Here is a 20,876-nt window from a genome sequence, read left to right on the forward strand (position 1 = left end):
ATACCCAAGAAAGTTATGGGGAATAAATTTGAAGGAAAAAGGAGTGTAGGACGACCAAGACTGCGATGGATGGATGGAGTGTTAGAGGATCTAAAGAAAGTGGGAATTAAAGGATGGTGGTTGGTTGCCAGGGACAGAGATGCATGGAAGAGAGTTCTAAGGGAGCCGAGGCTCAAATTGGGCTGTAGCGTCGATGATGATGATATGTTTATATTTCTTATTTTATTAATGGTGTTTCTTATTAAAGTTGTTACGTGTTAATTATAGTTGTTCTATCTTTATTTCATTTACTCAATAACACAACTCGAGAGTTTACGCAGAAGGTCCATGGGAGCAGAGAGATGGCACCATTTCAAGTCTGATCCAAGTAGAAAGAAAAGTGCGCCCCCTCACTATATATATATATATATATATATATATATATATACAGTTTACCTGGGCAGCGTAGTCGGTATAGCGCTGGCCTTCTGTGCTCGAGGTTGCAGGTCAATGGCATTTAAGTGTGCTTAAATGCGACAGGCTTATGTCAGCAGATTTACTGGTATGTAAAAGAACTCCTTTGAGACAAAATTCGGGCACATCGGCGACGCTGACATAACCTCCGCAGTTGTGAGCGATTGACGCCGCGAGATGTGGAAGTATATGCCTAAGAACTGTTCAAATATCCACGAAAGTGCCAATAGCCATTAAAACAAAAACTAAAATTTTCTAGAGAACAATTGAGGCCTTGCAAACACAAAAGAGCTAAGTGACAAAATTGTGTTTTTTTGGGGGGGGTAATAAGTAAAAACTGATTCATGCTTCAGGGTTTTAATATAACTTGTAGCAAAAATTATTAACGTACTTTGAATCATGTTTTATTGACTACATGTGTTTTTTATTATATTTACTCATACACTTCACAAAAAATATTTGAAATTGAGATATTTGGAAAGAAGCTAAGTGCAACCTGATATTTATATTAAACAGAGCTAATTACCGTGCAATCTATCGAAACCATGCAGATCAAAGTTTGGCTGGTATTAGAAAAAAGTGAAAAATAAAGAAAAATTAATTTTATCAGTGCTACAGGATTGTTTCCGATCTCTGATAACGAATTTGAATGATATCATGTGCGTCAGGAGTCACACGACATCTGAACTGTGGCGCGAGGTGACAGACCAGTAGTGAGTGATTTCATAATTAGAGTGCAAGGTGTATCACAGTAGCAATGCCCAAGAAAATCGAGCCTTTTTGAGAGGGATACATAAAAACCCATTCCAGTTACTTGAAAATAAAAGAAGCCTACAATAAACGAGGTTTCGTTACTTCCAAAAAAGACATCTTCTGTGTACTTAATAAGTTTGGTAAAGCTGTAATGGAATAATTTGTACCTTGTGTGGTGCAGAGACTTGTGACGGGGGTGGATTTTGTTGCTTTTTCCACTCTGGAATTGATCCCTCCGAGCTTTGCCAGTCTTATTAGGTACACACAAGATTCCTTTCTTGGAAATAACGAAACCACGTTTTTTTTTTGCAGGCTCCTATGATTTTCACGTATCTATACTTGGCATCGGAAAGGGTTGTTATGTACCCCTCCCAAAAAGTCTCGATTTTCTTGGGCATTGCTACTGTGATACAGCGTGCACTCTGATTATGAAATCACTCACTACTGCTCTGTCACCTCTCGCCGCAATTCAGCTGTCGGTGTGATTTCTGAAGCACGGGAGGTCATTCAAATTCGTTATCAGAATTCGGAAACAACCCTGTATTAATGTTCTTAGGTCATGAACATTGATGGCAGTAGGCATACAAACCGCGGTAGAACCTTCAACTTAGGCGAAAAGGTGCAGAAAAAATTCTCGATTTTCTTGGTCTATGTAAGGAAGCATTTTCCGTAAGTTTTCTTTCTTCATAGCAGACAGAGCAGCTGTTGCCGGAAGAGCTTGAATTTGTACCTTGGCGATGTTTTCCATTGTGACTCCTGGCTTCAGAAATTTGTACAACTTGAAATCAGAGATTTCATTGAAACTCTCTCTGATTTCCACAACACCCGGTGCTGATTTCTCTACCATAATCCAAGTAGTAGTGGTGGTGATGGTGGTGGTGGTGGTGGTAGTTTGCCTGGCAGACTTAAGGCCATGAAGCCTTCTCTTCCACTCAACCAGGTTTCAATAATATACATGAAATACAAAATTAGAATACAAAAGAAAATACCTTAGAAATTACATAAAATATAGTATAAAATCACAATAGACAAGATAAGTTACATAATATAAAATTACAAATAGTCAAGATCGGTTACGTAATATATAAAATAAAGTAGAAAATTACACGTAATCAAAATCAGTTACATAACATAAGGGGAAAATACACACTCACACAATTTATAAGACCTAAAATGCTCGAGATAAATTCCACGATTAATTCACTTCAGATATACTATACAGTTAATATACTAATGAGAGAATACATGTGGGTTACAAGACATAAAATGTTGATTAGCAAAGTTCTACTAAATGGCATGCAAATACAAATGATTAAGTAATATATCAAGATAATAAAAAAGAGAAAAAAAAAGAGGAAGAGAGAGAGAGAGGAAAAAAATAACAACTTGGTCATTTAAGACTATGTAGAAACTTCCGCAAGAGTCTAGTTCTGTTCATTAAAAACATTTCTAAGTAGAGTGTACTTAAAAGATTTTAGACTCCGACTGCTCCTGATTTCCTTTGACAAGGAATTCCAGGAACGAGTTGTGTGTATTGTGAAAGAAGCAGAGTAGAGAGATGTTTGATGGAATGGAATTGATAGAACAAGGTTATGCTGTGAACATGTATGACGGTTGTGGTGGGATGCTACAAGTGTGAAGCGAGGAACTAGGTAACTAGGTGTGGAATTATTTAAAATCTGATACAGCAAACAGAGTGAATGAACTGAGCGTCTCTCCCGTAAACGAAGCCAAGATAATTGAAAGAAATACTCGGAGACATGATCATAGCGACGGCTGTTAAAAATGAAACGAACACAAGCATTATGAACATGCTGAAGCCTTAATGATAATTCAACATTAATATCACTATACAAAACGTCTCAATAGTGAAAGTAAGGCATCACCAGGGTCTGTATCAAGATCTGTTTCAGTTTAGGTGGAAATAAAATTTTCAGTCTTTTCAGTGACTGCAAGATTGAGAGTTTTCTTACAGACATATTTTACCTGTGCATTCCAGCTGAGGTTCGAGTCGAAATGGAAACCTAAGTTTTTAACCGTAGTACTGAATGGTATTATAGTATTATTTAAAGTCACTGGCAAAAGTGTATTAATGCTAATGGAAGATAGTAATCATTGATGTCCCAATAGAATTACTTACGCGTTTTCCTGGGATTAAGGTTTAGCCCGCATTTTCTAGCCTAGCTGCTGATTAACGGAAGATCATGATTTAATTTTGATTGGCTATCATTAAGTGAGTTTGGTCGTGAATGTATATATATCTGAAGATCTGCGTAGAGATGATGCTGACAATGTTTAAGGGCAGTAGAGATGTCGTTAATGTAAATAGCGAAGAGTAGAGGCCCTAGTACAGATCCTTGAGGGATTCCTGCCTTCACGTCTCGCCATGAAGAAAACCGATTATTGTGAGACACACATTTATGGCGATCGCGAAGGTAAGACTCCATCCACATGATTGCCGTGTCTGAAAAATGCAACATTTTCAGCTTTGCAATAAGAATATCAATGTCGATAGTTTCAAATGCTCGAGAAAAGTCCAGTAGTGATAGTACGGTCACTTCGCGTCTGTCCATAGCTTCACGAGCATCTTCAGTGATCTTAAGTAGGGCAGTAGAGGTGCTATGATTTGGTCTGAAGCCGGACTGGAGTGGGTCAAGGAGATTATACGAGTCCAGGTAGTCGGTGAGTTGCCTGTGGACTATACGTTCTAGTACTTTAGATAATGTCGGAAGAATACTTATTGGTCTGTAGTCGCTAGGAGTAGTAGGCTGAGTGACTTTAGGGAGGGGTCGAACAAGAGCATATTTCCATTGCACAGGGTAGGAGGATGTGATAAGAGAAGCGTTGAAGATATGTGTAAGAGTTGGAAGAATAATGTCGATTATTTTACTAAGCATTGTTGTGGTAATACCGTCAGTGCCTTGTGCTTTTGTTTTGATACGTTTTAAAGATTTAATTATGTCTGTAGGAGATACGTCACACAGAAAAAATTTCTCGTATAGGCGGAGGTCGGGATGTGAGTTCGTTTATAACTTGTTGTTTTGTGACTCTATCAGGACAAATGGGTGGTGACGAAGTATAGTGGCCATTTAGTTCGTCGAGTGAAATGTTAATAGTCTCCGTCTGTAATTTTTGTTTACCTAGGCCCATTGTTCGTAAGTTTTTCCATAAGTTCTTTGCTGTGGTGTCAGGTTCGATAAGTCTGTGGCTATGCAAGTAGTCTTAGAGATTTTCAATTTAGATGTGTTGATTGTCAGAAATGCTGCTTCATCGATGTCAAAGAATTTTCCTCCCATGCGGAAAGTCTTGAATGATCTAGATGGTCTCGCTTCTTCAATGGCTGTAGCAACGTGTTCCAGAACTTGATTGTTACTTGTAACCTTCCAACGTTGTTCTATTACAGCGAAATCACTATCTGCAGAACCAAAACTGTGACCTACCATGAGAAATTTGTGTTCATCTTATAAATCATTCCCATGGCAATGAGGTAAAGGTACAGAAATATCATCATGCGGTTTTTAAATTGACCGCAACAGTTGTCACTCCAAATCACCATATTGTTCTTGGAGTGATGAAATCCGTTGATTGCACGCAGTAAACACGATGCCATTTGATTTCCTCCACCAGAGACACATGACATCATCTAAAGTATCTTGAATGTGGATCAATGAACCAGTAGATATAATAATATATTTGTAATATAAAATAAAGACATATCAAATAAATATAATATGAAATTATGTTGCCTGACTTTACCTGTTTACTTGAAAGTGGGTTTTCTAGAATATGTTTACCACTTCCAGTTACATATGAGTTTCCACTCACACGTGCTTTGTGCATTAACTTATTACGGGAAACTTTTATTTGTGTTTTGTCATTAAATGCAGCAGGTTCCTCGATCATTATTATCAAAAAGTACGCCAAAAATACAACAAAACACTCACTAGTCCGTCTTCCAATGAATAGAATCAGCTGCACATAGCTCCTTTAGAATTGCAAAGGGGTCTTGACATAAATCCTGTGTCATTTTTTGGTCACTGTTGGAACTACTAGAAACTGGTTAAGAACATATTTTTTTTTAGCTGTGCATTGACGCTGGTTCATAGATTACTTAGGTGTACAAAACTCAGTTTTGAAAAATTTGTCACTTAGCTCCTTTGGGTTTGCAAGGCCTCAATTATGGGTTTAATGTGATGTGCCTTACACGAAATACACTGTAAGATTCACAAAACTTAAATGCGACAGGCTCATGTCAGTAGATTTACTGGCATGTAAAAGAACTCCTGCGGGACAAAATTCCGGCACATCCGGCGACGCTGATATAACCTCTGCAGTTGCGAGCGTTGTTAAATAAAACATAAATTTTCACAAAACTTTGTTTGTTCATTTGCTCATAGAGTAAGGGATACTGTATCATATTTCAGATTTTCTGCAGTTACGTCATGTGGAAGAGAAGAAACATTTTTAGGGTACAAATAATATATATATATTTTTTCAGGATATAGAAGAGTATCTCTTTTGATAAGCTGAAAATGTACATTATTATTAATTGTAACGAGGCTAGAGACACCCGCGTGGCTAAGTCGGTTAAGGCGTTTGCCTGCCGGTCTGAAGTTGCACTCGGACGCGGGTTCGATCCACGCTTGGGCTGATTACCTGTTTGGGTTTTTTCCGAGGTTTTTCCCAACCGTAAGGTGAATGTCAGGTAATCTATGGCGAATCGTCGGTCTCATCTCGCCAAATACCATCTCGCTATCACCAATCTCATCGACGCTAAATAACCTCGTAGTTGATACAGCGTCGTGAAATAATCAACTACAAAAAGGCTATATATATATAATTATGTACTTTGTTATTCTTGTTTGTGTGGGGAAAATATTTTTATTGTAAAAATGACGAAGATTCTAATTGTCACATCTTTTTTATACAATATTATTTGTCTATTTTGTTCTTATTCTAAGGTACAAAGCCAAGTTTGGTTACCACCCGAATGTAGGCCTACACGTTTTTTTGCTGGTTTGTTGATGTTGGGAGCTGCGTTACTACTGTTCATTCGGTGGATAAATAGTCCAAGCTCACACAACCTAACAGTTTTGGTACGAACTTCTCACCTCTGGTTATTACGTCAACTAGTGGTCCGCTTGTGAACCTGGTCCCTCATCCTCGTTTCTGGGACTTACAAAATATCTGTGCGCCATCTATTATTTCGAAGACTGTGCGTTTGGGTGTAGTGAATCTATACATGAAATCGTTTTTTATCAGTTTTCTAAATGTAATACTTGCAAAAATCTGTATTTTTCCTTAACTTAGGAATGTGAAAAATATGGAGTTTCTATATTTAATTTTTGAGGTGTTCCAAGGGCTTTGAAGTTTCTTAAAATTATAATTTTTTGTCTCTTTGTATATTTGTTCTATTAATTTTCTTTTCATTAAATAGCTAATGAATTGCTGTAAAATCACATATTTAAGCTTCATTTGAAAGACTCTAAATTGGGGTTGCAGTATACAGTATTTTTGAGGGGATCCAAAGGGACAAATTATATAATATTTTACATAAAATATGACAAATCCCTTTTCAGCCAATTTATTTTTTTAGTTAGAATTTATTGTTTTCCTTTTCATTTCTTTCTGAATGGTAACTAAATCTACATGTCCAGTTATCACCCTTCTTTCTATTCTTTGCTCTAGTAAAATATTTTCTTGTTTTGGTACACGGTGGTCTTTATCACAATTAGGCCTACAGTATTATTTTTTTTTTAAATTTGCAACTGCATATATCAAATAGTTTGCTTTTTCTTTGAATTTTGCAATGTTGTCATTTTAGTTGTCACTATGTTGTTTCTTACAAGGCTTCATTAACTTTGTGCATTGATCATGGTAAGTACGAATCAGTTGTAATATTCTTGTATGACTGACTTTCGAAATTTATGCCTTTACCTGGATTTCCTTAGTTTTCCTTCCTGAAATCTCTTCAAAAGTAGACTCTTTTGATTTTAAGTTAGATTTTAATTCATTTTTGGCCCATAGATAACATTTCATTACGTCATGGTAGATAGGTAATTGTGAAGGGTTCAGCCTCTCTGGCATTGCGAATACAGGGTAGGTTAGATTTCTTGTATTAATATTAGAGATATTTTGATTTAAATACCTTGCAACATAAGAAGAATGAACTTCAATTAATTTTATTATATTAATTATAAAATACCTAAGAATTTTTGTGATTATTCCCAATTTTCTTATAAATTGAGGTTTCTGTGACACTTCAAAATAAAACAACAGGGGACCAAAAACATGCAGATTCTTTTAACATGTATTTCTTTTAACAAGTTCCTGATATCTTGTTCAGATTAAATCATTGGAGAATGTTCTCTCGTTAAAAAACCTGAACCTCAAAATTTTGTGAAAATTTCAAAATATGATGCTCTTGGGGCAACTCTAAATATTAATCTAGAGAAAATATATTTTGCATTGTTCTTTATGATATAACCCAACAACTTTTCCCTGGTATTACATTTTGATTCCATAAACTTCATATTTTCACTCCAGCCTACTGTACGTATACGCATGGTATACCAAACGCCTTAACAAACGAACTATTGTTACTGATGCTCGACATTGCGAAAAGTCGCCTATTTATTTCTCCAGATATTGCGGATTTGTAAAATTATAACATTTCTGTTTCATTTCATCATGAAATAACGCAAGACAAATTAGACGTCAGTCCCACGTATTGTGCGTAGCGAGATCGAAGTTTCAATGAAACGTGTATCCGAAAGATCAAACCGTTTTGAACTGGTGTCTATTTCTGTAGCTCCTTCTCTCCAGCTATCAAGATCTAAATTTCCTAAATCTCCTGTTTTTAAGAGCAATAAATCGTGACACCGTTGTTTCTGATATTGATGGTCAGGGTAACAACAGTCTAGTACATACCTGCACAAACAGCACTCAACGAGCGCGCGTGCTCCTTCGGAGCGGGAGAGCGGTGTTTACCGCTCGCCGAAACGGAGAGGAAGATACTTCAGAATGACAGACTTGCTATAGATAGAGAAGAGGGAAACGACCACTCAGTTATCTAAAGCGCTTTCAGAATAAGAAGGCATATAAGGCGGAGCTAGTTCAGACCGGTCTAGCTCGACTAGCCATTAACAGTGAAGCGGTGTTGCCTAGTTAAATCGTCGCGAAGTCTCGCTGAAGCGTCGCGTAGTAGTTTCTTTCTTGCGCGTACAATATTAAATGGCTAGTAATTAATTTTAAGCTGTGCCATTCGATAGAGCTCCGAATTCTGAATCCAACTGTACAAGAATGGCAATTGTATGTCAACTGGGTGGCGTGTTATCGCTTTAAGACTAAACAGAGATATCCAACCTACACCATACAACATATTTTGCTCTTACGTCCATTTCTATAAACGAAGATAGATTCTGTTTATTTTCAAATTCAGACGTGGATTGTTTTCTCTTGTGTGATGTGTAACTTACCGTAACAATGTCTCTTGAAGGGATTGCAAGTGGCTCTGGTATTTCATCTGTTATACGCAAAAGGATAGTCCTACACTCGCAGGCGAGGAGTATTGTATTTTCTGTATTATAATTTTTCTGAAGGACTAGCTTATGATGTAATGCGTGTCAGTTTTTTAGAAACAGAGAATCTGACTGCAGAGGCGCGTGGTTTAGAAGTAGGCCTATATACGTTATCTCGTATTCTCGGACAGGGCAAAGAGATAATTCAAATAGGTGGTATACTGTAGGCTACCTGTATTTACCTCTCCTGGAAAATAACGCAAAACGTGTTAATTATTTGACGATTTTTAGAATCTTGTATTACTTCATCGTACGATATTTTAAATAGACTATATTAGTAGTATGTGTTAGCAGTGACATTATAGAACATGGAAAGCAAGAAGAAAGCTGTGAATAACCACGGATACGATTTTCACTTTTCATTGGAATATTATACATGGTATAAGACGAAATACTGCTTGGTTGATATTGTAAACATAAACACTCCTGCTTCTTTTTCGATGAATTATACGAAGGGTATTAACAACATTCTTGCTTAAGAGCATTAAAAACTGTATAAGATGGAGCAATTTAATTACATTTCACTTTTAAAATAAATACAGGCGGTCCACAACTGTGGAGTAACGGTTAGCGCGTCTGACGGCGAAACCAGGCGAGTTCGATTTCCGGTCGGGGCAAGTTACCTGGTTGAGGTTTTTCCGGGGTTTTCCCTCAACCCAATATGAGCAAATGCTGGGTAACTTTCGGTGCTGAACCCCGGACTCATTTCACCGGCATTATCACCATCTAATTCAGACGCTAAATAACCTAAGATGTTGGTAATGCGTCGTAAAATAACCTACTAAAAATATAAATAAATACAGGAATGCTAGAAACGAGGAGATTTTATAATTCCAAAACTCAGTTTCCATTTTAAACACCTTGCATTGTATATAATATATTACATTATATACATTTTTGTAATATACAAATTTACCTTCAACATATTAACGATATTATTGGGTTACGGTTTTCATATTCACTTATATATAACCACTTTCACTCGTAGGCTTATACTGCCCAGGCCAGAATGATAGAACAAGGAACTCTGAACCTCTAGGTAGGTATAAGCTTGAGGATTAAATGAAATTTTAGATAGGCTTCATTTAACAAAGTAAAAGAAAGTAATCTTCAATTTCAATATGAGTACTGAATTAGGTCTACAGATATGCTTATATTCTTATAGCCGGATTCTTAGCCAGAGTATAGAACCCTGGACCTCTAGATACGTAAAAGTTAGAGAATAAAATTAAATTAGATACTTATTTTAACAGAGAAAAATGAAATAAGCTACAGTTTCAGTATGAATACTGAATTATGTATGATCACATATTATGCTTACGTTGCATTATAACCAGATTCGTAACGAGAATATAGAACTCTGGACCCCTAGGTAGGTATCAGCTTGACAATTAAATTAAATTAAATTAAATAGGCTTCATTTAGCAGAGGAAAAATAAATTACGTATCTACAGATACGTTTACGTTTTATTATCGCTAGATTCGTAGGCTGCCCCTACAAATAAACTTTATCTCATCTTTCCTCTGGAGAAATAAACAATAATAAATTCAACACTGCTGTACAAGGAAGTCTGACATAAGGATAAATTTTCTCGCCCTCAATGTTTTCAAGAGAGTATTTCAACATGTCAGATAGTGCAATACAATATGCAGCATTCTTTTTTTTTAAATTAAGGCATTCTTTGTCTGACATTAGCATAGTAAATTTCTACATATCTGTCACTTTATTTCGAAAGTTAGTGCCTCCAAAATCTACTGATCTGTGAAGCGAAGAAGTAATAAAGATTGAGATGAAAATTACTTCAGTAAGAGTGATTATACTTAAATATTACACATAATGAAGGAACAGATCTCGACCCACCCGCTCGCTGCAATGAGCTGCAACTGATATTTCTGTCCTTATCTGTTGTCTCTGTCTTCTACGTCTCGTGTACCGTGTGACAACTCTGACAACGTCGCACTGCTGCTAGCACTCAATTGGCTTAGGCCATATGCCTTCTTATTCTGAAAGCGCTATAGTGGAGTGCAGTGTGTAGGCCTATTTTCAGTAACTGTTTCAGTTCCTTACCTACTGCTACAGTACAGTATGGAGGAATCTAAAAGGCGGAACATAACATTTAACATTTAACGATTTACAGCTCGAACTTATTGATCTTCAATGTGACCTAAGGACTAAAGATCGTTTGAATAATACTACTAGCCTGGGTTGAGTTTTACAAGACTAAACATTAGCAATAATATTCACGACTACACAGGTTGGCTGTGAAAATGATTGCTATGTTTGGCTCAACATTTATATTTGTGAGCAACTGTTTTCTATAATCAACTTTAATAAAGGCAGACATCGAACATCTGTAACTGATGTTTCATTACGATCAGTAGGCTACTATTCCTTTCAGCTGCGAACAGCATAAAACCTCGTTTTAATGCACTGATAAATAAAAATATAACAAAATGATATTGTACATTTAAGTAGCTATATAATTTCTATTATTTCTGTAAAATAAATATTTCTTTGTTAATTAATAATAGTCCAAGATAGTTTTGCAAACACTGAACGGTAATTCATTTCATAAACACTCGTAATAGTACTTCCTTTTGTGTATATTTCGTACGAGATTACCCCTTCTTCCAGTCCACCCTTATACAGAGCGCAGCTAATACTGTACCTGCATTCCGCTCATGAGCTGTGAGCCGGCTAGGAGAGCGCAAACCTTGTGCAGGCCTGTCTAGTATATACAGTCACGAAGCTCAATACGTAGTAAATATACTTTCATAGATAGTTGCTAACCACTAGGATCGCTACTATCGCCTCATGACAGACAATGCGAAATAGTACCTGCACAGTCTATTGTTCCGAGTACCCTCATAAAATCAAGCTTCGTGAGTGTATATACTAGACTGGTAATGGTGAATTTGTTTTAGTGATGCTTTTACGATCTTTTAAGCGTACCAATGTATTTAATAGAGAAACAATCTGAAGATAAAGTTAGGCAAGGTATATACATACATAGTGATTAGAGATGAACAAAACTAACTGCCGCTCTCGCTCGCTGTGTTCGTTGCATTTGTCTTTCGAGTCTCGCTCATCATTCTCGAAATAGCATTTGGTCACCGTGGAAAGATTTCGTAACTTTGAGTATCATACATCATTGAAATAAATAACATTATAAATGTTTAAATGAGACAAAAAGACAAAAGAGAACAGTATCTTAGTTATCAAAATGTTCTGGTTCTATTACATGATATTACCTATTGTTATATAAATAAAAAAAAAAAACAATTCTCGAATAAATTTGTATTTCTAAGAAACATAAAACATAACGTTAATATCTTTTTACTTGAGATTGCACACTTCGTCTCAAACATATGAAAAGAAAATTCCTAGCCTTTTAATAAGGGCCTAGTAATTAAATAAACTGGGGAACGGATTATTATACACTGAAAGGTAGAGATAATGTTTCTATTAGGCTAGGCCTACTTGATTGTTTATATGTTGCATATATAACAGTTGCCAAGTATATAAAAGTTCAGTCAGGTATAAACAACTGTGGCGATTCAAGGCTGCTTGACGTTCGGGGCTTCGGGAGTGATCAATCTCGACGTCTCGAAACACTCACAATTAATCTTTACGTCAACGACGCGACATATACAATACTGTCGTGCGGGTTTTCGGCTTTGCGGGCGCTGTTAGTCTTGCTTTCTCGATCGTTGTTCATCTCTACAAGTAATATCACAGTCTAGTATATACAGTCACGAAGATTGAGTTTATGAAGGGTACTAGAAACAATAGACTGTGCAGGTAATATTTCGCATTGTTTGTAATAAGGCGATAGTAGCGATCCTAGTGGTTAGCAGCTATATATGGATGCATATTTACTACGTATTGAGCTTCGTGACTGTATATACTAGACTGGTAATATTATACTGTTGCAGGAAGCCCCGTCGACTTCCCGTCCCGCCACCGAGGAGAGTTACCTGACGCTGTTCGTGGTGCTCATCGCGGTGTTCACCAGTGTCCTAGTCGCGGCGGCTTTCGCCTTGTGGTACAAGTTCTGCCGCACCTGCCGACGCCTAGAACAAGCAGATGAGTAAGTACCGATTCAGTGTCTTGAAAAAAGAAGAGTTCTGTGGTAAAATACACTATTTAAAAACTCTGACATTAATGCCCTTAAGTGATGTTGTGAATGAATGATTCGATATTATTGACCCCTTTGCACATGATGACCAGGATTGCTATTGTTATGAAGAATGTCTTGCAGCGGTGTAATTGTTATTTATGGGCTTAAAACTAGCGACAGATGTTCTGATAATTTCCAGCGTGTTTGGTAATTAATATTACATTTAGGAACTATTTACAGCTTTCCTTATCAATATAAAATTCTAGCAGATATGATCTCGCGTAAGTGTTTGGATAGTTATGTAAGGCTTATCCAAATCACAGATCTTGTTTTCCATTATGTTCTGGAACATATAATTATCTCAAACGTTGTAGAAGTATTTCCATGTTCCATTATAATTACAGAGTGAGTCAGCCAGGACTAGACCGGCGACAGCGGAAAGTCGTATGCGTAGTAACTGCTGCGCCATCGCAGTGATCAGATCTCTTGCTCGCGTACGTTTCGTGTTTAGTTACGTAAACACGTTCACACGGTGAGAGTGCAGCTGTATACCGTGCATTTAGAGTGCAGTAATTTGTCCATTATGAAATATAGCCTTGAACATAGTGTTTATTAACTACTTTGTGAAATACGAATACAGTATTGGAGAACAGTTGTAACAAACTCCCGTCAGTCACTCTCTAATTCGCTAGGGCCTTCTAAAGCAATGATTTACAATTTACTGAAGGAATTTCGTACAACTGGATCAGTATTGGATAAGAAACGAACATGTGTGAAGCGTGTTCTGACTGAGGAGATGTTAGATGAAATTGAATCGACTTTTGCAAAAAGGGCACATGTTACAAATTTATTGTTTCGAGATATTCAAGAAAAACATGACAGGTAGGAAACTTAAGACTGGAACTTCATATTCTTGTTACATGAAGTTAGCTACAAATGTGATTGATATATGTTATAATTTACTCATATTATTATTCCATTGGCCATCCATTAATTTACAGTTTCCATGAAAAAGCCGATTTTGACAAAAATTTAACATATGTCCTTTTTGCAAAAGTCGATTCAGTTGGCCAAATTATCCACATTTCAAATGTTTCTAGTCGCTTCTCTTCACTTCGTCCTAATGTTCATGTTTCTGCCCCGTACAATGCCTTACTCCACACAAAGCACTTCTCTAGTCTCCCTTTGTTCTTTCTCCAGAGATCCGCAAAAGATGCTCCCTTTTCTATTGAAAGCTTAATAATAATAATAATAATAATAATAATAATAATAATAATAATAATAATATTGATTTATTTAACCTGGCAGAGTTAAGGCCATACCGCCTTCTCTAACTCAACCAGGAGTAAAACTGCGTTACAAAAAACACTACAAATTTACAAAGTACAGTACAATTTTACACGCAAAACTGAATAAGATAATAATAATAATAAAATGTAAACAACAAGTACGTAGAAATCAGACATAATATATAACATACAGAAAGAAAGGAAAAAGCATAATAAAATGTGAACAGCAGGTCAAAATAAATGAGACATACAAAGCTTACTTTGTCATTGCTATCCTCTTGACTTCCTGGCGGCAGCTCACGTAGGCCTATCTATTTATAGTACACTCAAAGTATTTGAACTGTCCACTTGCTCTACTGTCTCATTTAGAATTCGTAAGTTTACCTTATTATTTTTCTTCCTATGAACACGGTCTTCGTCTTATTTGCATTTGAATCGTTTATTGTAAAAACACCACAACATACATTATTTACAAAATGCGTTCTTTTTTTGTGGATTTTGATTGCCAGCATACTGTAACATGTAAAAAATTGGACAGGAAATATGCATTTATTGTAAAAACTCCAAAACTAACATCACATATGGTGTTTTTCAAATAAACTAGTCTGCCACACTAGCTGACAGCAGCACTGTCGCACCCAACAGCTGATTTCAGTCACAGTCGGATCAGTGTTTTGTTCTGTCTATTGCTGATTAAGTGTTGCCCTTACTATTATTATCTGTTTTGAGTATTTTGTTACAAAAGGTTAGTTCAAGTGATGAAAATATTGCTAATGACTATTATTGAGAACTCGCCTAAGTTCAAGGCAAAACAAATCACAGCTAATGATGTGGTTAACTTCAAAGCTTGGCGGCGAAAATTTTATAAACTATTTATCATGACAGATTCATCTTATGGCCGTGGTGTACCAAAGGATAAAAAGGTACATTTTAAAATTTCGAAGGTGAATGAGTTTTTTCACTGCAATGAACAGAAAGATAACGTTCTTTGTAAAGAATTCATTGACAGAATTGTACTTGCAGAAGTATTCACCATTCGAATTCCCGAGAAAAGTGTTTGTGTTAAAAATTTACCGTTTGAACTGCCAACAGACCTAGCTTATAACAGCTCGAGTCTACCGATCAATGTTAAAAAAGTGGATTTTGCAGTACATACCGGATGAAGTGAAAGGATTCTGCACAGAACTGTACACATGGCCTACCACCAACAAAGATAGTAATGGCAGTGGAAGCGAAGACTAGAAAAATAGTAAGTCCTGCTAAGAAAAATGTCTGTTGCAACAGAAAAAACTTCAATTTTTTGTGATTTTATACTGTAGTTTTTCATAGATTATAAAATTTGTTCATACTTACTTTCATTCACTCTGATACTTGGAAAAAGGCAATGCTTTGCTTAGTTTCAGTTTGTTTGTTGGAAAAACCCCATAACAACCTAATTAATTAAATTTTTTTGGCGACTTCATATATATTATAAAACACAACTAAAGTTGAATAAACCTCATACTTAGCAACTAATATCACATGTTAAATACATTTTGACAATAAAAATAAAAGTAATGAAACTAAACAGTTTTTTTTTTTTTTTGGTTTCCCAAAAGTTTTGTTTATGTCACTTGGGCGGTTTTAGAAATAAACGATTCATTTATCTTCATCCCATTCTGCTGACAGCTGTCATTTAGTTCCTGTAGCATATCCCGTAGTATCGTCTCCTCTTCTGCTAACAACGCCATATCAGCAGAAAATCGTCTGCATTTTATTCTTCTTCCTCCTACTTTCACCCCTTCGATGTTTTTTTAAACAGTTCTTCACTAATTCCTCCAAGTAGATGTTGAACAGAATAGTTGATAAAGAGCATCTTTGTCGTAATCCTCTATCTATTTCACTTCCTTCTGAAATGACTACTAACGGTAATAATTATACCTTTCTTGGTGGGTGAGGAGATGTCTTGTGGTGAGATGTTGAATTATGCATTTAATAATTAATTTCTCGGAAATGTAAGCGTTTGGGGACATACTGTGCTTTTCATTTAATTTGTCTCTTCAACTTTGGCAAGGAACAAAATATAAAATTTATCCTTAAGATGGACTGTATCGATTTCAAATAAGAAACTATTACATCTTAATTGTTATTATTATATAATATGTGCATTTTTTTCCAGTTTAATATACCCGTAGATAACAAATATGAAGGACATATTTCCAATAGCTTATAATAATAGTCAGACTGCGTGTCGAGAATGTTTTCTTTATGAGGAATTCTCAAAACTTATATCATTTACATAACTTGTGGGCATTATTTGCAGGTTTACAGTTATTTCCCTACAACCCTAATTTGTACAATGAAACATTAAGACATATATGTTGTCATTTATTAAAGGAATAGTGTTTTTAAATAGCTTTTAAAGCTGTCCAAATCATTTTATCCATAAATTGGACACCAATTTAATTCTGTCGGTAAAGCGATTTCCCTACAAGAAGGAGAGCGCGTAGGTGACTCATTGGCTTGTCTTCTTTTTAGCATTGCATGCAGAAAGTAATTAAGGACGCAATTACACAGACTAGAGGTACAATCTTCTGTAAATCGATTAAAATATTGGCATATGCCGATGATATAGATGTTACTGGGAGGATTGAAGAAGGAATGAAGGAACAATTCACTGCCTCGGCATTTCCAGCTACAGGTTATGGGTTTAAAAATCGGTGAAGAAAAAACGAAATAGGCCTATAAGTAGAGCCCGGATGTTTAGGCACTTATTTTGGTTAAAATAGGCAGGCATATAGGCACTGAAATAGTAAAAAAATAGGTAGCGAAATAGCAATTTATTATTCATGAAAACAGATAAAAATAGACAAACACTTAATAAACTATACCATACGGTACTCACTTTCCTGGGTTACATGTCACAACAAGATGCTTTTTTAAGTTGCAACTGTCATAGTGAGCCGCCTGTCAGAGAGAACATCTTTCATGGTAGAAAAATATCTTTCTACTTCTACTGAAGTGATTGGAACAAACTTAAAACAACTTATTTCAGAAGGACTGTCTCTACTTTCTTTAAGAGATCGGGAAAAACCGACAGAGTTTTGTTTAAAAAATGGGGAGGGTGTGAGAAGGGATTAGAGACTTCAAAGTACGCGTAACTTGTGCGTGCAAGCGACAACAGTAACTGTACATGGAGACGCTTTTAATACTTACCTCATCCCCTTTCTTTCGCTGGTAAACCCCTAAGTGACCTGAGCACTGAGGATTATACTGTTCAAATGTCTTTGTTAAGTGACATAAAATATGGAATCGGTAGGGGAGAAAATTTTACGACTTCTTGGAAACATATGTATTGCTGGAGAATAAGATTCTCAGCAAATATTTGTGTGAGGTGAATATATATTTTTAATTTATACAACTGTTCTTTTTTGTTTTTTGATATAATTTATGTGCGGTTTATTTTAAGTACATTAAAGATATATCGTCGGTTTCTTGGTAAAAGTGACCAAGTCAAAAATGCAAAATTGTTGGGAAAAGGCATTTAAAGGTTTAATGATCCATCCAAAGATAACTGCACTTCTTTAGATGTTAGTAATAAGTCACTTTGAACGTAAATGTGCTATATTATTAGTTTTTAATATAAAATGATGTCTTAAATATTCATAATGGTAGGAAGCCTTGGAATGTGACTTAGTCACTTTTACCAATAAACCGACGATATCAAATGTACAATAATGACTTTAAAATGCTAAAAAAAGGTATTTAACCTTAAAATAGGCAACGGGAGCTAAAATAAGCAAAAAAGGCAAAATAAAAATTGGGCCTATCATCCCCAAATGTGTGGAAACGTGTTTATCTCTAATAGGTATTTCATATATATTCATTTTGCCTAAGATCCGAGCTCTACCTATAAGATGGTAAATAAAAAACAACTGCCAGCTGTGACATAAACTCACATAAGTAATTTTACACTTGAAAAGAGTAGGCCTGCATTGATTTGTGTACCTCGGATTTTTTACCACTGCCTCTAATGTTATCTCGGAGGAAATTAATGAAAGAACACAGAATGCCAATAAATGTAACTATAGTCTTCAGAAACACTTCATTTCAAGTTTAGACCTTTTTACTTGAACTAAATACAGACTATGTGTATAAAAGACTTGTAAAAGCCTTTTCTGATGTACAGCTCTGAAAAATGTTCTTCGTCGCAGGCCGACATGTCACGTCTAATTACATTAGAAAGGAATATTTTAAGAAAAAAATTTGGTTCAGTGCAAGAACATGGAAAATGGTGAATAAGATACATGTATTATGTGAACTTCAGTAGTTCTTATATCAGATGATTTGTAGAGTCAAGATTGAGGTGGACTGTAAATGTGAAAAGAATGGGAGAAATTGAACTAACCAAAAGAACATTGGAATGCAGTCAGAGGGAAGAAAAAATGTAGGACGAACAAGATTAAGAGAGTTGGATGGAGTGGTTGAAGATCTAAGTAGAATCGGAGTTAAAAGATGTTGGATGGTTGCCGGGGAAAGAGAGTCCTAGAAGATCTTGAAGGAAGCCAAGGCTCGATGATGATGATGATGATGATGATGATGATGATGATGATGATGATAGTAAGAAGAGCGCGCGTTAAAGCTTAACTTGACTGAGCATATTGGGAATTAAATCAATGGCTTTCCCAAAATAATCTATGAAATATTTCGTAAAAAGAATTATCTCGAAAAGGAAGCGAAAACGAGCAAAATTGTATTAAACTTCTTTGTTATCTCAAAGAATAATTCCCTGAAATTAATGACATTACTTACGGTTCACCTTGTGTCTCCGAACATACGACTTTATAGTTATTGTTCTATTTTCTTACAGAATTACCGGTCTTACAACCATTGTAAATCTCTCTTGTTAGGCTTGAGTGAAATTCCAAGAAACAATGTTACAAAATTCCCCTGAATGACAGTATCGCTCACATTATGTCCACAGTTTATAAGTGAAGGACATAATCTTACTTACCATACTTTTTAAAAACATAATGAATACCCTTATGTGATGTAATAAATATTTTAACTTTATTTTTGTGCATATTAAATTACTTCTTTCTGTACATCTTCTTAAATGAGAGCTCAGGATAATAGAATATAGTAAGCACCTAATAAGTACAGTTTCCCTGGAAAAGGATGAGACGATTGAATATTCCTAAGTCTCAGATGTAAGACACTGCGCATGATCGGAGACCAGAGCACCGATACACAAGATAACGAATATTGAGTTACTTAAATTCAGGCTATTTGGTTTGTTACTAGCATCGTTCCGAAATTCAATTAAAAAACTGCAAAAAATATGATAATATTACGTAAATAAAAGATAAATATATACATAAATCGTGTAGTTAAATCTACAATGGACCTTCATGACTAGATCGACACTCCGCACAGAAAGGAAAGCTTTCATGTCGTTTCCATAGCTCAGACGGTAAGACTTCTGCGTGTTGTGTAGAAGAGTGCGAGTTCGATTCTTAGTCTACACAACAATTTTTTTGTCTAAATAACGTTGAAATAGCTAAGTCACGTTGAAATATAGTTTTACAAAGTCCTGAGATTAAGTGTTAATGATCGCAAACAATACAAAATTACAAGTTATAATATTATAAACGTTAATCTAATGAATGCATTTATACACACATATATACAATGTAAATCCATATATATTAAAAACTAACAATTAAAATGAAATTAAAAAAATATATAATAATAGACAAACTTTTACAAAGGTTTAGAGTCCTTAGGCTATGTCATTTGTTGAGTAATTATTACAATAATTTATTAATAGCTTTCCCATATGTGTAAGAAATGCACTCGCAAAAAACAATTTTTGTTAAAAGTATGGTTTTGGATTATTTCATTCTCACCCCTGCAGTTAATTTTAACTATTTTATCTACGTGTTTGCATTCAATTTTATTCATGTTATGATTGAATGTATAAGCACTGTTGCAGTTATTGACTAATTACATATATTAATAATTATTATTAAATACATCTGTTAAGTAACCAATTGCAGTATCTTTTGCAAAATCTTGAATGTTTAAGTTGTCAATAATATTTCTGTACTATATACTATAATACGTTAAAAGAATTTGCAATAGATTTGGGATCCTCTACTTTATAATCATTAGTTTTAATGAAAAAATATTTTCTTTCTTAGGATATCTACAAGTTTAAATTTAATAATATTACGAATAGGTTTAATTGCATTATCTGAATTTTGTACTTTTCTACTCAAATATATTCTATTTCCCTCTTTCATAATTTTTGATAAATTACACTGTACTTCTTGTAGTATTTAAGAACATGAAGATCATTACATTGCAACTCATTACATATAGATTCTTCTTTTTAATACATGAGATTTTGAAGTCCCTGCGTTATCTACATGTTTTAACTTTTGAATTTTTTCACAACATTGAGTGGAGAACATCCACTGAAGTGATTATGAAATTAAGTGAAAAATTCAATATATTTACTCTTAATATCAGTAGTACCAGTATCATATATGTTTTTCCAAGATTCATTTTGTAGACATAAATGTAAATAATCACTAGATACAGCAATTACGATCCTTTCTTAGTTTTTAAATTAATATTTTGAAATTGTTCAGTGACATTGGAAACACATAGGATTTGTTTATCATGGTCAGACAAGC

The 20,876-nt window shown here is 35.1% G+C and overlaps 1 protein-coding gene across 2 annotated transcripts in view; it reads left to right on the forward strand.

The window, feature by feature from the left end:
- The window catches only part of LOC138707830 (serine-rich adhesin for platelets-like), a 1,123,723-nt gene that overhangs the window by 262,626 nt on the left and 840,221 nt on the right, over nt 1-20,876 (forward strand). For both annotated transcript variants that reach the window (XM_069837793.1, XM_069837794.1), the window contains exon 3: nt 12,723-12,877. In XM_069837793.1, coding sequence (XP_069693894.1) covers nt 12,723-12,877 — 155 coding nt within the window. The remainder of the gene's footprint in view (nt 1-12,722; nt 12,878-20,876) is intronic.

Source organism: Periplaneta americana, chromosome 10 (genome assembly GCF_040183065.1).
Source record: "Periplaneta americana isolate PAMFEO1 chromosome 10, P.americana_PAMFEO1_priV1, whole genome shotgun sequence".
NCBI classification, from domain to species: Eukaryota; Metazoa; Arthropoda; class Insecta; order Blattodea; family Blattidae; genus Periplaneta; species Periplaneta americana.